General features: G+C 47.0%; 2 protein-coding genes and 1 long non-coding RNA gene across 8 annotated transcripts in view; 2 read left to right on the plus strand and 1 right to left on the minus strand.

Annotated features, from left to right (window-relative positions):
* R3HDML (R3H domain containing like) overlaps positions 1–7,991 on the plus strand; it is a 31,437-nt gene extending 23,446 nt beyond the window's left edge. The window contains exons 2-5 of one of the 2 annotated variants that reach the window (XM_085004025.1): positions 469–587; positions 683–815; positions 2,001–2,116; positions 6,382–7,991. In XM_085004025.1, the coding sequence (XP_084860151.1) occupies positions 547–587; positions 683–815; positions 2,001–2,116; positions 6,382–6,514 (423 nt within the window). In that variant the 5' untranslated portion in view covers positions 469–546 and the 3' untranslated portion in view covers positions 6,515–7,991. The remainder of the gene's footprint in view (positions 1–468; positions 588–682; positions 816–2,000; positions 2,117–6,381) is intronic. The other variant, XM_001925438.5, reaches the window with a different exon arrangement.
* Positions 1,612–18,231, minus strand: part of LOC102159476 (uncharacterized) — a 45,020-nt gene continuing 28,400 nt past the window's right edge. Inside the window, exon 7 of the long non-coding RNA XR_308807.4 lies at positions 1,612–3,419. This is a non-coding gene — a long non-coding RNA (uncharacterized LOC102159476). The remainder of the gene's footprint in view (positions 3,420–18,231) is intronic.
* Positions 13,982–18,231, plus strand: part of HNF4A (hepatocyte nuclear factor 4 alpha) — a 64,228-nt gene continuing 59,978 nt past the window's right edge. For all 5 annotated transcript variants that reach the window (XM_005672953.4, XM_021077331.2, XM_085002892.1 and 2 more), the window contains exon 1: positions 13,982–14,111. In XM_005672953.4, the coding sequence (XP_005673010.1) occupies positions 14,063–14,111 (49 nt within the window). In that variant the 5' untranslated portion in view covers positions 13,982–14,062. The remainder of the gene's footprint in view (positions 14,112–18,231) is intronic.

Below are 18,231 nucleotides of genomic sequence, written 5' to 3' on the forward strand. Positions count from 1 at the left end.
GCAGTGTGGTTCCCAAGGCGGCTTGGCTCAGATCCCTGGCCCAGGAACTCCATATGCCACAGGGCAGCCAAAAAAGAAAGAAAGAAAAAAATACAATAAGGAAAACCCCCCCAAAAATCCATTTCCTCCCCATCACCCTGGGCTCAGTCACCTCTAGGGACTGCTGGAAACTCCTGGGCCAGTATCCTGGGGCCTCACTCAGAGCGAAGAGCCCCAGGTTTGAAGTCCAGTGAGGGGAAAAAAGCATCCATCTAGGAGTCAGAGACTTAGGTGTGGATCCCGGCTCTGCATGGACTTGCTGTTGACTTTGAAGTCCCGGGCCTTCTCTGAGTTCTCACTTATCAAGTGCATTTCTCGAGGGGTTCCGAGGAGACGGGGCAGTCCTGGTACTGTGATATGCGCATCTCTAGACACTGTTGAGATGATGGTTTTCCCCCAGGGGAGCTTCATGACCTGTCTTCTTCCCAGGTCTGGGATGAGCGGCTGGCCAGGTCTGCTGAGGCCTGGGCCTCCCAGTGCATTTGGGCCCATGGACCCTCACAGCTGATGAGATACGTGGGCCAGAACCTCTCCATCCATTCCGGCCGGTGAGTGGGCCTTTGCCCTTCCTGCACGCGGTCTTGCAACAGGTCACCAAGCACCTTGGCGGGAGATTTTTCTTCCACCTTCTGTGCCTCCCCAGGTACCGCTCCATAGTGGATCTCGTGAAGTCTTGGTCCGAGGAGAAGCGGCATTACTTGTTTCCAGCCCCGAAGGACTGTACCCCGCGCTGCCCCTGGCGCTGCAGTGGGCCTGTCTGCTCTCACTATACCCAGGTAACCCCAGGGATGAAGGGCTGATGGGAAAACAAATCCTCTACCTCAGAAAGAAAAGAGTGTGGTGGAAAGGAAATTAGAAATGAAACAGAGGCCCCCATGGACTTCCTTTTATATAATGAGCCTGTTTCCGGAAAGTTGTGTGTTCGCCAAATTGAGCTGAACTGGATCTTGGTTTATGTGTCTTAGTTGGCAAACGATGTTGTTTGACCCCAAAATGGAGATGTATGATTTGACAAGTTCAAGAGTGCTTTTGATTTCAATAGGTCCAAATATTTTCTATATTTTCTATTGTTTTCTGTTTTCTAAGGCTTTGAAAATTGTTTTTCTTGTTAAAGTATAGTTGCTTTACAATGTGTCAATTTCTAAAGCTATCCTTAAAAGAGAAATGCCAGAATAAGATCACAAAAAATTGTAGTATATATATCTTGAGTGCTAATATTGAATATGTAACCACTTACTACACATAAAAATACAACACAGTATCATGTTGTGAGAAATAGGACAGAAACTTTCAATTGCAGGGCAAATGTCTTCTTTCAGGCCTGCCAATCATTCTATGACTCATTTGCAGTAAATTAAAAAATTGAAATTCGAGACTGTCTAGGAAGTATAGGCCTAAATCAGATGTCCTTCCTGACAACCATGAGATGCTATTACCTCCATTTTCCCAAAGAAGAAACTGAAGCACAGAGTAGTTAAGTGAGTTGGTCAAAGTCACACAGCTCGTGATATTGAGATTCGGATCTGAGGCTGTTTAAGTTCAAAGTTTGCGTTTTAACTTCCAACGAAATAATGATTTTCAATAATGATTTTATTGGTCATTAGGGAGGAAAAAAAAAAGAAATCTAATAGAATGGTATAGAAAATATTAGCATATGTCATGCAGGATAAGATTAAATATTGGTTCAGAAAACATTTGTTCCAATTGTGTATAGGGGTGTGTGTGTGTGTGTGTGTGTTGGCACAATGGGTAACAATAAAAAAATTTATTCCTTACTGTTGATTATAGTTAAAAAAAAAAAGGTTTGAGAAACATCATAGTACAATATGCCTTCCCTTCACCTTGAGACAGAGCCTCCCCCAGGATAAACCTCATCTAATGCATCCACCCTGCATGAGGCAAGCCCAGGAGCCTTCCAGCCCCAAGTCCTCACAGACTCCCTTGTCTTTGTCCCTCCTCAGATGGTGTGGGCATCTTCCAATCGGCTGGGCTGTGCCATCCACACCTGTGGCAGCATCAACGTTTGGGGCAGCACCTGGCGCCAGGCTGTGTACCTGGTCTGCAACTACGCCATTAAGTGAGTGCAGCTCTGTGGCAGAGGGGGGCTCTGGGGCGGGAGGGTGGACCCTGAGGTGCAGTGGGCAAAATTCTCAGAAAATGAAAACACGCAGGACCCCCTGCCCTCCTCCATTCTAAGGAAACTTAATACCATGCAGTTTGGTAGTTTTAGAGATATAATTAAGAATTCTTTATCTTTACTTAATAGAAGTTTCAGAATCAATTAGGAGATGGACAGAGGACCAGGGTGGGTGGATAGGCAGCCTCACAGATGAAACCAATAGTAAAGAATGTAGCTGAGATCTGCCAGCAACGTGGGCTTGCAGATCTCTCACTGTTGAATTAGAGCTTCACATGCATCAACTGGCAACACTGGACAACCACAGGCCTCTTCTTCTAAGTGCAGTGCCAGCCCCTCTGAGCGTCCCACAAGAAACAGAGCAACCAAGCACGCAAGATCCAGAGTTCCCATTGTGGCTCAGCGGTCATGAACCCAACTAGTATCCATGAGGATTTGGGTTCGATCCTGGGCCTCGCCCAGTGGGTTAAGGATCCGGCATTGCCGTGAGCTGTGATGTAAGTTGCAGATGCAACTTGGATCCTGAATTGCTGTGGCTGTGGTGTAGACCGGCAGCTGCAGCTCCAATTCAACCCCCAGCCTGAGAACCTCCATTTGCCACAGGTGTGGCTCTAAAAAAAAAGAAGAATGCATGCTCCCTGCAGACAGGCAGATCTCATAGGAAAGAGGAAGGATGCAAGAGGCAGCTTCTGCCAGACTCTCCAGCCAGCTTGGTGGGAGAAAGATCAAGAGCAGTCTTCCCACTCAAGTCCCTTGGAAACACAGAGAAAGGGGAATGAAAGGTCCCACCTACCTTTATAGTATGCAAACTTGCAAATATTACAGATCCTCATACAAAAACAAGAACAAATTCTATGTATATATGACATTTAGAGTTTCAAAATTATACGATTACTGCCTTATAGTCTCTCATAGCCCTTGATCAGTTTCAACATAATTTCCCCTTATTTTCTCACTGAAGAGATGAAAGAAAGAAGAAAGGAAAAAGGGAAGGACACTGGGAAAATATTTTCCCTTTTTACAGATTAAGAAATGGAGGCTCGGAGAGGTGATTTACCAAAAGTCACAAAGCAGAGCTGTTTTAAAACACAAGTCTTTTGGTTTCATGTTCTGCCAACTGTACCATCCTGATGTTCTGGAAGTCACTGGTAGCTGGAACCCCAATTCTCGAGTCAGGATATTTGTTTGTGAGATGGAGACATCTATGGACAAAGTGTCATAGTGCAGCCCAGCTTTATTAGACCTAGAAAAATGCCACAAAGCAAATTCCTTGAGAAACAGCTCAGGGAACCATTCCAACTTGTTTGCTAACCTATTGGATTTTTGAAGCATTGACCCTTAACCACATCGTTATTAGGATTTTTAGGCTCTAGAATCCAGACTGGGTTTGAATTTGTGATTTTACTTAACTTCTCCATGCCTGTTTCTTCATCTGCGAAATGGGAATAAAATGGTATCTACTTAGAGAATTGTTGAGAGAATTTAGTGAGTTGACCCACGTAACAGCTCCGGGCTCAAAAGAAGTTTGGAATGCATGTTGGTTCTTATTACTAGGCCTGGGTTTGATTCCCAGCTCTACCACACACAGACCACAGACTCTGGCTAAGTCGTTTCATGCTCATGGGTCTCAATCTCTCTTTTTTTTTTTATCTTTTTTTCAGGGCTGCACCCACGGCACATGGAGGTTTCCAGACTGGGGGTTCAATCACCGGAGCTGTAGCCGCTGCTACACCATAGCCACAGCAACACCAGATCCTTAACCCACTGAGCGAGGCCAGGGATCGAATCTGCCACCTCTTGGATGCTAGTCAGATTTGTTTCCACTGAGCCACGAAGGGAACGCTTTTTTTTTTTTTTTCTTTCCCTCTTTCAAAACAGGGCTAATGTTACCTGCTTCACAGGGGATCATGGTCCATAGTTGCCCAGACTACATTCTAAATAAATCATGGCCAGGATTATAACTCGGTTATAAAGTCTTTGAAGACAGGAAATAGATCTGATTCATTCTGATATCCTTTTACTACAGTGATTTCAAAACTTTTTTTTTTTTAAGCTGAACTTTTTTCCAAGTGGTTAAACAAGGAATGACTTTTATTCCATCACCCCCTGGTGTCACCACCACTGACATTCCCTGCCCCCAAACTTCAGGGAGCACCTTTTTATAACTGTGGACTCCTAGCATCCAACACAAATCCTGATGCCTGAGAGATGTTCTTGAAGTGTTTGTTGAATGAATGAATGAATCCATATGAAACCAGATTTACATACTTTTCTAAGCACTTCGGTTGACTTTACTTACAGTTATTCAACAATCACTTTTGGAGGAAAAAAGACTCTACCTCTGCCCGCAAAGAGTGTTTGATGTGTGAGAAAATGAGGCAGGGGACTTGCAAAGATAACTAACACAATTGCCAGTGGTGAGATTATTAGGCAGCCTTGAGCAAGGGTTGGGGGAGTGATTTGAGGTCTTGAGAAGACAAAGGGGGAGAAAGAGAAACCTGCGGGCTGGGATGGTGAAGAGGGCTGTGAGAAGCTGGATCCATGCGCTGCTACAGCAGCCTGGAGGGCCTGATGAAAGCTGTAGATGGGATTCATAAGCTAGGGGCCAACAAACAATAGCCCACCCAAATCTGGCCTGCTGCCTACTTTTGTAAATAAAGTTTTATTGAAACACAGCCACACCATTTGTTTACATATTGTCTAGGACTGCTTTCATGCAATAAAGACATCTGGCCCACACAGACTAAAATATTTATTATCTGGCCCTTTACCTAAAAAGTTTGCCAACCCCTGCACAGGCAATGAGAAGCCACTAAAAATTCTTGAGCAGGAGAATGATATGATGAAGGTTTATTCTTTATTTAAAAAAGTACACAGCTTTAATGTAATTCACATACTATACAACTTATTTGTTTTTTGGCTGTGCCAGCATCATGGAGAAGTTCCCAGGCCAGGAATCCAACAGCAGTGAAAACATAAGGTCCTTAACCCACTGAGCCACCAGGGAACTCCCCAACTTACCCACTTGAAGTGTCCAATTCAATGGGTTTTCGTATAATACACTATTCATTTTCTTCAATCATGGTAAAATATATATAACATAAAATTTTCATTTTAACTATTTTAAAGTATGTAACTCAGCATTAAGTACACTCACAATGTTTGTACAATTATCACCACTATTTCCAAAATGTTTTCATCACCCCAGAGAGCCACTCAGTAACCTTTGAGCATGGCTCCCTATCCCCCTTCCCCAAAGGCTGTGGTTCCTTGAGAGGATTAACTCAGGAGCAGGTAGGATGAATTTGGGAAAAGGCTGTTGAAGAAATAAATGTACAGCAGGGGCCACAAGGAGGTCTCATGGCTCCATCCCCCATAATTAAATGACATTCAGTATTCTTAATTATTCTAGCTTTCATTTGCATACCACTCTTGCAAAATGTTTTCCCATAATTTTCATGGACACCATTTCATTCATTTATTTTATTCAGAGAACAAAATCAAGGCGCAAAAAATGAGGTAGTTGATCGGGCAGCAGCTGGCAGGTGGCAGAATCGAGGACCAGAACTCAGATCTGGGAGTTCCCATTGTGGCTCAGCAGTTAATGAACCCAACTAGTATCCATGAGGACATGGGTTCAATCACTGGCCTTGCTCAGTGGGTTAAGGATCGGGCTTTTCTGTGAGCTGTGGTGTTAAGTTGCAGACTCAGCTGGATCCCGCGTTGCTGTGGCTGTGGTGTAGGCTGGCAGCTACAGCTCCAAGATGCAGCCCCTAGCCTGGGAACTTCCATATGCTTCGGGTGCTGCCCTAAAAAGGCAAAAAAAACCCAAAAAACAAAAAAACACCTCAGATCTGCCTATTTGGGAAGGGGAGTGTATGGTGGGGGTGTATGGCAGTGATGGGGAGGGGAGGGGTGGGGGTGGGGTGGAAGGAATGAGAGAATCCGCCTTTCCTGAGGGTCGCTTCTCTGCCAAGTCAGGCAGGTGCTCAGGGCACGAGCACAGGGCTCCATCGTTACATCTTAACGCTGCATCCCCGTGTGGAAGGCAAGTCTTCCCTTGGTTTTACAAAGAAACTGAGGCTTGCAGGTGTGACTTGGTCACAAGGCCAGTCAGGGGCAGGGCTGAGATTTGGAAACCTGTGTGAAGGTGGCTTATGTCATGGTCCCCCAAACCCGCCTTCCTGGGACGTTCTCTCTTCCAGGGGCAACTGGATCGGCGAGGCGCCGTACAAGACGGGGAGGCCGTGCTCCGCCTGCCCTCCCAGCTACCAGGGCAGCTGCAACAGCAACATGTGCTTCTCGGGGCTCAAATCCAACAAGCTCCTGTGGTTCTGAATCTTCTCTGGGCTCTGGCTGGCCCTCCTGCTGGGCCTGACCCTCCAAAAGTCCCTTCCCAAAGAGCGGGTCAAGGAATTTTTTTTTCAAAGGACCTGAGCTGGGCTCGCTCTACCAATCCGAATTTTCCCACCTGATCCCATTTCCTAAATGTCCAGCATGTGCCAGAACAAAATGACCTCCCCGCCTTCTTACCTGTTACATTTTTTTTTTCCTCCAGCTTTTGGGAAAAAAACCTGCATCTTTTTTTGTTTTGTTTTGTTTTTTAGGGTTGTTTTGTTTTTTAGGGTTGTGCCTGCAGCATAAGGAGGTTCCCAGGTGTGGGATCAAGTCAGAGCTGCAGCTGCCAGCTTACACCACGGTCACAGCAACGTGGGACCTGAGCTGCGTCTGTGACCTACACCATAGCTGACGGCAATGCCAAATCCTTAACCCACTGAGCGAGGCCGGGGATCAAACCCCCATCTTCATGGATACTAGTCAAATTTGTAACCCGCTGAGCCACAACAGGAACTGCAGCGGTCAGCATCTTTCATTGACTCGGTTCTCAGAGAGTCAGGGCTGGAAGGAGCAGTGGCAGCAGTTCTGTGACTCTCAGGCCTCAAACCCAAAAGTCTTTGTCCATCCAATAAAAAGTATTTATTAAATCATCTTCATCCTATCACCTCCCTTGATTCATCCAATAATAGCCACCCAGCTCCTGGGTAGCCTTTGAGGACCTATGGTCTCCCTCTCTCTCTGAGTTGGGACCATTTGGGGTTCAAGTTTTTGAAAAATAACTGAAATCAGCTTGGGGACACTCCACCCTCCCTGCATGTTACTGGAGCCACTGCAGAGACCAGGCACCCCTTTTATAGATGGGCATACTGAGGCTTCGTGAAGGGGTGGCCTTGCTGAGAGCTACACAGCTTGTGTGCAAAGGCACCCAGGGGGAGGCTCAGGCTCTGACAACCCCTTCCGGCTGTGCAGACACCTCTCGGAATGCTTAGAACTGAGAGACAAAAGCCAAAGCTGGGCTGAGGGGACTCTTTGCAGGGCTTTTTTACTTCTCACTCTCTGGTCTTGCCTCTGTCATCTCCTTGTAGGCTCCATCCCTGTCTCTCTCTCTCTCTCTCTCCCTCTTTATATCCCCTGAGGAATTTCATTCTCCTTCCCATAAACCCTTTCCCCTCTCCCCACCCCACCCCTCCCAGTTATCAAAACACACAAAAGTCCTTTTGTCTCCGGAGATAGTAAAATCTCTCCCTCAGACCTTGCCCTCCAGCTGGGGCTCACTCCCTGCCCGGCTGGAGAGAGCTCCGCTCCAAAGGACGGGATGGAAAACAGGCCGCTTTCCCCAGAGTCTCCACAAGGTCCTGGACCAAGTGGGTTTGCTTCCTTCTTGATCCTTCCCACCTGGGCTACCCTGCCCCCGCCTCCCCCGTGCTATCAACAGGGTCCCCCCTCCGCCCCCAATAAAGACTTTTGAGATTCTGCACAGTGGCTCCTTCTGATCTCTGTCTCAGCTCTCAGGAGGGACAAAAGAGGAGGGAGGGAAATGGAGCAGGGGAGATGGAGTGAGGGGAAACCAGCTCAGGAGGAAGACCAGGGGAGGGGGGCCCTGCCCCTCGGCCCCTCCTTTGCACCAGGCCTAGCATCCCTCCATTCCACAGCTGAGAAAAATGAGCTTTGCATAAGGGCCCAGATCCAAATGCTGGAGGTGCCTGAATAAGAGAAACAAGGCACCGTTCTTTTTCTTTTTTTTTTGCCTTTTCTAGGGCTGCTCCCACGGCATATGGAGGTTCCCAGGCTAGGGGTCCAATCAGAGCTGCAGCCGCCAGCCTACACTACAGCCACAGCAACGCCAGATCTGAGCCGAGTCTGAGACCTACACCACAGCTCACGGCAACGCCGGATCCTTAACCCACTGAGCAAGGCCAGGGATCAAACCCAAAACCTCATGGTTCCTAGTCGGATTCGTTAACCACTGAGCCACGACGGGAACTCCACAAGGACACTGTTCTGAGGTCATTATTAGATGATATGCTTCCTACTTATTTGGGGGGCGGAGGAGGTGGATTTTAAAACATCCTTTCATTTATGACACAGTGGTGATAATAAATGTTAGATTTTTTTTAAAATTATTAATGTCCTTATACTGGGGAAAAAAAGTTTGCCAATCCTATGTCAAATTCCCCAAATGTTCTGGAAATTTTATTTTCTTTTTAGGGTTACACCTGCCAGCATTTGGAAGTTCCCAGGTTAGGGGTCGAATCAGAGCTGCAGCTGCTGGCACAGACACAGAAACACAGGATCTGAGCTATGTCTGTAACCCTCACCACAGCTCACAGCAACACTAGATCCTTAACCCACCGACTGAAGCCAGGGATCGAACCCTCATCTTCATGGACACTAGTTGGATTCATTACCACTGAGCCATGATGGGAACTCCCAATACACTCTGAATCTTATCAAATTATCCTAAGAAGTAGGTATGGCTCTCGTGCCCATTTTATGGACATAAAAACTGAGGCCATAGAAGCTGGGTTTGAATATGCTCTGAATGACCCCAAAGCCCAATGTCTTAACCCATTTACTCTCCTGCCTCTCAGCCAAGAAGGGAGGAACTCAGGGACTGGGCAAAGGTAGAGATGATTAAGCAAAAAGTGCCACGAGGGATTCCACATGACCTCCCGGGTTCTCCATTTCTGAAACTGTCAAAGGAGAAACAAGCCAGGTGGGCAGGCCTGCGTTTGCCCTGCCTTGGCCCCCACAGACCTGGAGCCTGGAACTCAGGCAGTGGCCTGGCTTGCTTAAGCGGCTGTTCCAACTGAAGTCGGGAACTTTTGCTGCAAGAAATCTGAAGCAATTTGCAAACCTCTGTAATATTTCATCCTTTTTGAAGCTCTTCAACCCCCATCTCCTCTGATTGCTCATTCACTCACACATTCACCAACCGAGAGGGTTGGGAGCGCAGAATCTGGAGCCAGACTGCCTCTGAACAAATTCAAATCTGTGGCCGAGTGTGCTTGGTTGGGTAAGTTGAGCTCTAGTCTCACCTATAAATGGGGATTCCAATTGTATCTGCCCCATGAGGTCCTTCAAGGCATTAAATACGTGAATACATGAAAGCACTTGAAACAGTATCTGGCGCTAGTGTAGACAGCTACTTTCAAAGTTCAACATCAAGAGGAGTTCCTGCCGTGGCTCAGTGGTTAACAAACCCGACTAGTATCCATGGAGACACAGGTTTGATGCCCAGCCTTGCTCAGTAGATTAAGGATTTGGAGTAGGTCAAAGTGGTGTAGGTCAAAGACACAGCCTGGACCTCGTGTGGCTCTGGCTGTGGTGTAGGCCAGCAGCTACTGCTCTGATTGGACCCCTAGCCTGGGAACCTCCATATGCCTCGGGTGTGGCCCTAAAAAGACAAAAAGATGGAAAAAAAAAAAAAGTTCAACATTGAGAGGAAGGAGAGAGGTAATGTCTCTGCTGAGATGGGAAAGGAAGCTATAGAGGGAAGATTAGTTCTCTAATAAAGAAGGTATCGTAGCACATTTCAATATTGATAGGACTCAGCTTCTAGAAACTTGTCCCACAGATATACTCCTCACATGTGGGTCAGGACATTTGAAGTTTATGAAGGTGTTCACTGTTTATAGTAGAAAAAGCCTGGAAACAACTGAAGTATCCAGCAATAGGACACTAGTAAAATCACTTATGGGCCATTCATACAATATGTAGCCCCTCAAAAGAATGAGGCAGATACACTGGTATAGAGTCCTAGATACCAAGGGGGGGAAAGTAAGTGGCAGGAGATTGCGTTTAATATGTTCCCATGTATTTCTACGCATTGACATGTGTGTATGTCTTAGTCTGCTTGGGCTGCCATAACAAAATACCATAACTGGGTGGCTTCACCAAGAGAAAAAACTTTCCCCAGTTCTGGAGGCTGGAACCCTGAGCTCAGGGTGTCAGTATAGTTGGGTTCTGGTGAGGGCTCCCTTCCTTGTTTGTGAACCACCTTGTCACTGTGTCTTCATGTGGCACAGAGACAGGGAGCTCTCATGACTCTTCTTAGAAGGACACTAATCCTATTGGATCAGGACCCCACCCTTATGACCTAATTTAATCATTTAATTTTAATCACTGCCATAAAGGCCCTATCTTCAAATACAATCACACTGGGCGTTAGAGCTTCAACATACAAATTTTGGGAGGACGCAGTTTAGTCCATAATAGTGTATAGGTATATAATTTCTGGGAACATTAATTATGAATATTAATATTTAAACAAATTAAGAATCTGTTGAAAAGTTCAATATTGAGAGATATGGAGACTAAGGAAGGAGGAAGGCTTATTTTTCACTATATGCTGTTTTTACAGTTTTCATTTTAAGCACATGAATGTATTACTTGCTTCATTTATAAAACTAAAGAAAAAAAGCAAGCGGAAAGATCACATCACATGGTTAAAGTTAAAAAGATTGACAACAGCCAATAGGAGCTCTCCTACGCTTCGGGCAGGGATGCAAAATGGTAGGACCACTTTGGACAATGGTTTTGGAGGGCTTTTTGTTTTTTATTTTTGCCTTTTTAGGGCCATACCTGTGGCTTATGCAGGTTCCCAGGCTAGGAGTCAAATCAGAGTTTTAGCCACTGGGCTATGCCACAGCCACAGCAATGCCAGATCTGAGCCACACTGGCAACCTACACCACAGCTCACAGCAATGCTGGATCCTTAACCCACTGAGTGAGGCCAGGGATTGAACCTGCATCCTCATGGATACTGGTTTGATTCCTTTCTGCTGAGCCATGATGGGAAGTTCTAGAGTTTCTTATAAACTAAACGTATACATACCATATCAACCAGCAATTCTTTTCCTAGAGATTTATCCAAGAGAAATGAAAACACAGGTCTATACAAAGACTTCTCCATGAATGTACATAACTGCTTAATTCATAACTGTCCCAAACTGGAGACAACCCCAACATCCATTACCAGGTGAAAGGATGCACAAATTGCAATATAGCCAATTCAGTGGAATACTACTCAGCAAGAAAAAAAAGGACATGAGCATAAGTGAATCTCACAAATGTGTGGAGTAAAAAAGCCAAACACAAGAGTAAATGCCATCTGATCCTATTTCTAGGACATTCTAGAAGAAACAAATCTAATCTAGAGTGGCAAGAAGCATATCAGCGGTTGTTGGGAGTGGGAGAGGTCAGGGGAGGCGGTGGGATCAACCGCAGAGGAATAAAGGAAACGTCTGTGGGTGATGGAAGGTTTCTGTACCTAAGTTAAGGTTATAGTTACATGGGTGTATACATTCCTCGAAACTCATAAAACTAGGCACCTAAAAAAGGATACATTTTATTATATGTAGATTATACCTCAATAAAGTTGATTTTTAAAGTTGAAAGAGGGAGAGGTTGAGTATATGGGAGAACGCACACATGGTCACGTGCAGCTGCTGAATAGTGGGAAGAGGCAGGGTGCAGACCCGAGTGGAGGGAAGGAGGTGAGCAGAGTGCAAACATGAGTGAATTTCTGTGGGGAGTTGAGGCTGGTCCAGGTTTAAGGTCCTTCTTCGTCCATGAAGAAGGTCAAGTCCCATCCTTGTTGAGAATGAGATGGAAAAGGTTTGAGGAGAGAAAAGACCTGAAATAGAGGTAGGAAATAGACAAGCAAGGAGAAGAGGAACAGGGCAGAAGCTCCAGGCAGTGTAAAGCCATACGTCGTGAATCTCTGGTGGCCCCAGAGATTCACCTAAATGATTTGGTTTCTCTAATAGTGATCGGCTGCTGGCATGTAGGCATGAAGAAAGCAAGGTACTTAGACGTATCCAGGCTTGGGTTTTTGTCAAGTGGTTAGAAGGAAAGGAACTGAAACAGAAGCGAGGGAGAAACTAAGATGATGGACCATGGGCTTCAAACGGGACAGGAGAAAAAGACGACAGGAAGGTACAACCGGTAGGGAGGAAATAGAAGAAAGGACCAGACACAAGCACAGTGTCCACCAACAGGGGACAAGCCCTTGAGGTGGCTGAGCAAGAACACTGGAAAAAGAGACTGAATAGAGAGGAACAGATCAAGGGGCTATTTCAGAAGTGGAGCAACACAGAGGCAGTTTTTACTATGGAAATGCAATAGTGGACCCCAAACCATGAAGCAAGATGGTGGTAGAGCTGAAGTTTTCTGACTTTTCTGAGTCCCACATTTTACTGCTTCTCATCTGAGCCACCTCAATATGACAAAAGACCTTGAGCTCAGAATCCCAAATCAGGCGGTGAGACCCAACACTGGGGTAAAAGAAATGGGATTATTCCCCAAAAGGCCAGATGGCAGTCTCGTATGCAGGACTTCTAAGACGCAGGATGGTTCTGCATCCTGAGGCCAGAAGGCAGAGTTCAGCAGTAGACTCCGCTGGGTGATGAAGGAGACCAATAGACCAGTGGAGGGAGCAGGCAGAGTGCCTTTGACCTTCAAGCCTGGAATCAGATCTGTGTTTCTCCATTCCTCGCAGTGCTCACTCTCTGTAATTGTATCTTTGCAATAGTATCTTTGAAGAACATCTTTAACGTTAACTAATTAATGCCCATCTCCTTTATTCGTCCACAAGTGTGCAGAGGTGATGTCTACTTTGCTCATGTCTCTATCACTGGAGCCTAGCCTGGTATACAGTAGGTGCTCAATAAATACACGATAGATGAAAGGAAGAACGTGGGTTGTAATTCTAAGCTGAGAGACTCCAGGCAAACAACTTCTGTGTCTCAATTTCTTCATCCTAAGCTTTAATTTCTTTTCTTTAAGGGCCACACCTGCGGCATATGGAGGTTCTCAGGCTACTGTGGGTTGAATCAGAGCTGCAGGTGCCGGCCTACACCACAGCCACAGCAACCCAGACCCAAGCCATAGCTGTGACCTACAGCACAGCTCACGGCCAGATCCTTAACCCACTGACTGAGGCCAGGGATGAACCTGCATTCTCACGGATACTAGTCGGGTTCTTAACCTGCTGAGCCACAATGGGAACTCCTCAAGCTTCAATTTAAAAGTGGCAATGCCTGTATGCAACTCCCAGCATCCAGTAGGTGCTCCATAAATACTGCCCCCCAGCTTCCTCCTTTTCCCCTCTGCCCCTCCCTCCTGTCTCATGCCACACCATTGTTTGGAGCCATAAAACCCAACCCATGTTGGACTCTCACCTCTCCATCCCCTCCTGGCCAGTCTTTTCCCTCGAGTTGGGGGTCAGGGGGCTAGTATACCCTACATCTGGCTCCAGGAGCCCCCAACCCCAGAGTGTAGGACTGGGGCCTGAGTGGACCTCTGGTCTGGCCAGGTTGTCATTGCCATGGAGACAGTGACAGTCCCCAGCCGCAGGTTCCCTAAGTGACTGGTTACTCTTTAACGTATCCACCCACCTTGGGTGATTAGAAGAATCAATAAGATAACCAGGCGGTGGCAGCTGGCTGCACTCACTGCCTTCCTGGTGGACTGGCTCCCGCTGCCTTTGCGTGTGGGGCCCCGGCTCCTCCATGCCCCCGGGTCTCCGGCTGGGCGGGCTCGGCCATGGTCAGTGTGAACGTGCCCCTCGGGGCTCCGGTGGAGAGTCCCTATGGTAAGTGGGGTCTGCAACTGGGGCTTGGCGGGAAGACTGGACATGGTGAGACCACCATCAAGTTTGAGAGAATATGGGATGCCCCTCTATGTGTTTCCTAGGGGCCCCCAAGACCATCTAGGGGCATCTCCAGAATGGTAGGAAGCCCAGGGGAGGCATGTGACCGGCTTCACTAAACTCCTAAATGGGGGCACGGAGGATCCGGTTTGGGAAGTGCTAGCAGGGGCCGCGGCAGCCCCAGGGTAGGGGCTGGGCTCACTTGCTGGCCCAGGATGCATCCCAGGGGTCCTTCTGAAAGTCTACAAAAGGTGGGGCTGGAAGGCTCGCCCCCACTTCACTGTGGGGAAGCCCGCAGAGAAGCCTGCTGGGCCTCAGGGGCAGAGCTGGCTCCTGGTCTAGGTGGGATGGGAGCTGAGGGGCGAGGGGGCCGGCCTCTCTCACAGCGCCGTCAGCTGAGGATAATTCCGCAAGGGGAAGCCATACAAAGCAACGCCCAGTGCGGGGCGTTGGAAAATGAGAAGGATCTTTGCTGTGTGAAACTTAGATGCTGGGGAAGGAAAGAGTGTGTTACTGATGGGGAAGGGCTGGGACTCTGCTTCTGGGGTAATTCCCAGGCAGGAAGTAACCCGACGTCCTGCAGTGGAGGATGGGTAAATAAAGCACATGCCTCTTTAGGTAGGAATGCTATCCCATTGTTGAAGAAAAAAACCATGCAGAGCTGTGCGCCGAGAGGGAAGGACCTCCAAGTGCATTCTGCGAAAAAAGGAAGCTGAAGAGTGTATAGCATGTTGCATTTCTGATAACAGAACAGATATATGCATATGTATGTACACACACGTTTGTATTTGCATAGAAAATTAGTGGAAGGACATGAAGAGACTGGTCACAGAGTTTTGTTTCTGAGGAGGGAGTTTCAAGAGAATGTTTTGTTTGTTTGTTTGCATATTTTGGATTTTCAAAACTTAGGTGCATTTTTTAAACGGATTTAAATCACACGCATGCGCAGAGCGTGGCCTCTGGAATCCAGTGTTTCTTGGCTCTTGTTCTGTGACTTTAGAGAAATTACTCATCACTTCCGTGCCTTGCTTGCCTTCTCTCTGAGGTGGACATAGGGTGTCTTAGGTGCTTCTTGCATGACTACAGGAAAGCCGGGTGTAAACCCTCTGTGCTACTCACATTGTTGGGACTCCATAAATATGACTTAATATCATCATTAGCTGAGGACAGATGGCCTCAATGAACCAGGGACCGGTCTCCTGACTAGTCCAGGAAAGCTTCTTTCTCTGACCCATCATCTAGCAGCAGTATGTGATTCCGTGGGAATATCAGAACTAAAAACAGCCTGGGGACCTATCCACACACCAGCTGTGTGACCTTGGGCAACTCACTTCCCGTCTTCAAATCTATTTCCTCATCTGTAAAGTGGAGAGAACAACAGGACCTATCTCACAGGGGGCGGTGGTTGGAGGAGATAGCATGGCTAGAGGGCTGGGCATGACTGAGCTGCTACATCCAAGGTTAAAACACAACTGTGAGACCTGGCTGACCCGGTGGCCGGGGGAAGACTCATCATCTCCCAAAAAGTCAGGCGGGGATGGATGCGGGGATGGATGAGTGGATGGATGGACAGGTGGGTGGGTGATGGATGTTCAGTGCCTATAAATTCATGTAATTCTGAAAACAGTTGTTTCGGATAAAAAACATGATTCACTCCAAGGGTAGAAGAGAAAACTAAAGATTGCTTTGAAAAAAATCACCTGACTTTAAGCTGATATAGTCCACTGGTCCTGACCCTTGGGTAGGCAGAGAAAGGAGCGCTCTCGCGGCCAGATTTGCAGGATGCATCACCAACAACAAAAGAACACTGATGTCCTGGGACAGCCAGGCATTTTGTGTGTGTGTGTGTGTGTGTGTGTGTGTGTGTGTGTGTGTGTGTGTGAGTGAGATACTGGGCAAAAGACCTGGCTTTTTAAATAAACCTGGGTTAGTATTCTGGATCTGCCTTTTTTTCTTTCTTTCTTAAAGCTCTGTGGCTTACACTTCTCTGAGTCTCATCTGTAAATTAAACTAGGGAAGTCTGCTGGGAGGCTCTGGGAAAGATGCGCTTTCTGATTAAAAAAAAAACAATAAGGGCTTTGAGTAAAATCCCTTTTTCTGGGATTTTCAATTGAAATTGGGATAATAAACTCTAAAGGTTGCAATCGCAGAGGTACATTGCTGGGTGAGAAACGCGGTTCATGGCAGAGCCTTAGGAGAGGCGATGGAGGCCAGGGTTGTGGTTAGGATGGCATGAATTAATACACAAGTGCTTGGAATGGCACCTGACACAGAGTAAGCACAAAAAAAATCGCAACCGCGGTCTCAGGTTTTGCAGCCGGTAGGATGGTCTTTAATGAGCTGATCTTTGGTGTGGTGGTAACGGTGAACTCGGCCCTTCCCTGGACTTGCAGGGCATCCATGGCACACTGGACTCTGCTTTGTAGTTCTCATCACTGCTCTGATCAAACTGTCATGTACGTTGTCACGTCTCTCTTCCCCACTAGACTCTAAACTCCATGAGGCCACAGACTTCAATGCTTTGTTCAGCCCTGCATGTCTCACACAGTGACTCACCCAGAATAAGTGCTCAATGCTCACAGAATAAGTGCACAGAATTCACTGTTGGATGAATGAATTGAGGCAGGTTTTAAGGAAGAGCCCTGGAGTTCCCGTCATAGCACAGAGGAAACGAATTTGACTAGGAACCAGGAGGTTGAGGGTTCGATCCCTGGCCCCGCTCAGTGAGTTAAGGATCCGGCATTGCCATAAGCAGTGGTGTAGGTCGAAGATGCAGCTTGGATCTGGCGTTGCTGTGGCTCTGGCATAGGCCGACAGCTATAGCTCCGATTAGACCCCTAGCCTGGGAGCCTCCACATGCTGGGGTGAGGCCCTAAAAAGACAAAATAAAAAAGGAAGAAAGAGCCCTATGACACTGGTCAGCCTTGCCAGCCAGGTCCATGCTCTTCCCTTCCCCCTTCTCTGCCATCCTCACTGTGTTGGCTTTTGGTTGTTGATTTGTCCCATTACAGACCCAAGGTGGCTGTCACAGCATCAGGCATCAGGTTTGCACTTAAGTGTATGAAGCTGGAATGGGTTTTCCTGGAAGCACTTGATTCTCTAAAAGCAAAAATTTCCCAGAAACCTCCCAGCAAGCTTCCTTAATTCAAGAAAAGCTAGGGAGTGTCTAGTGGAAAGAAATGGGAAAGCCAGCACTTTCCCAAGGATGGTCTTTTCTTAGGGTCTGGCCCAATGCTGCTGCAAACCAAATTCGGGTTCTCTTCTGAGAGGTTCCTCAACTTTGACACTATTGATATGTTGGCTTGGATAATTCTTTGCAGTAAGGAGATTGTCCTGCACAACGTGGGATGTTGAGCAGCTTTCCTGGCTTCAACTGAATAGATGCTAGTAGCACACCTCCTGTCAGTTGTGCCCACCGAAAAGGTCTCCTGCCATGTCATAAGGAAGCAGGAATAGCTGTTGGGCAGGATCTGCCACCACTGAGTATAGTGTGGCTCTTGTGTTGTTGCATTTGCTCTGGGTTCTAGCATTTGGTTCAGCAGCAATGAGATGGTGCCTTTAGCCACTGTGAGGATAAGATGCTATAGTGTGTGTATCTCTGTGCTAACATAATTCTTGGCTTTGTTATTTTCCTGCCCTTGTTTTGCCTTTAGCAAGCTTCCACTGATTCTTTATTTTGGCTCTTAGGGAATCTGTTACTTGTATAAGCATCTCAAATCTCCTTGAGGGTGAGGTCTATGTTTGTCTGGTTCTTTTTGTTCGACTCTAGGTTACCACAGGGCCTAGTCCCATGTAGAATTTGATGGAAGTTTATTTAATGAATGAATAAGAAGATGGATGGATGGATGGATGGGTGGATGGGATGGATGGATGGGATGGATGGAGAAATGTGAATGGATATGGTAAGTGGATGAATGAGTAACTGGAAAGATGCCTGCTTTGACGGATGGATGGATGGACGGATGAAAGAGGTGATGTGTGAGTGGGTGGATAAAAAGACAGATGGATGGATGGATGGATGGAGATGGGCTGGGCTGGGACAGCAGTACCTGTAAGGGACAGG

Source organism: Sus scrofa, chromosome 17 (genome assembly GCF_054392235.1).
Source record: "Sus scrofa isolate SSC_HxYL_T2T_F1_AM1 chromosome 17, Sscrofa_HxYL_maternal_Yorkshire_Landrace_v2.0, whole genome shotgun sequence".
Classification (NCBI taxonomy): domain Eukaryota; kingdom Metazoa; phylum Chordata; class Mammalia; order Artiodactyla; family Suidae; genus Sus; species Sus scrofa.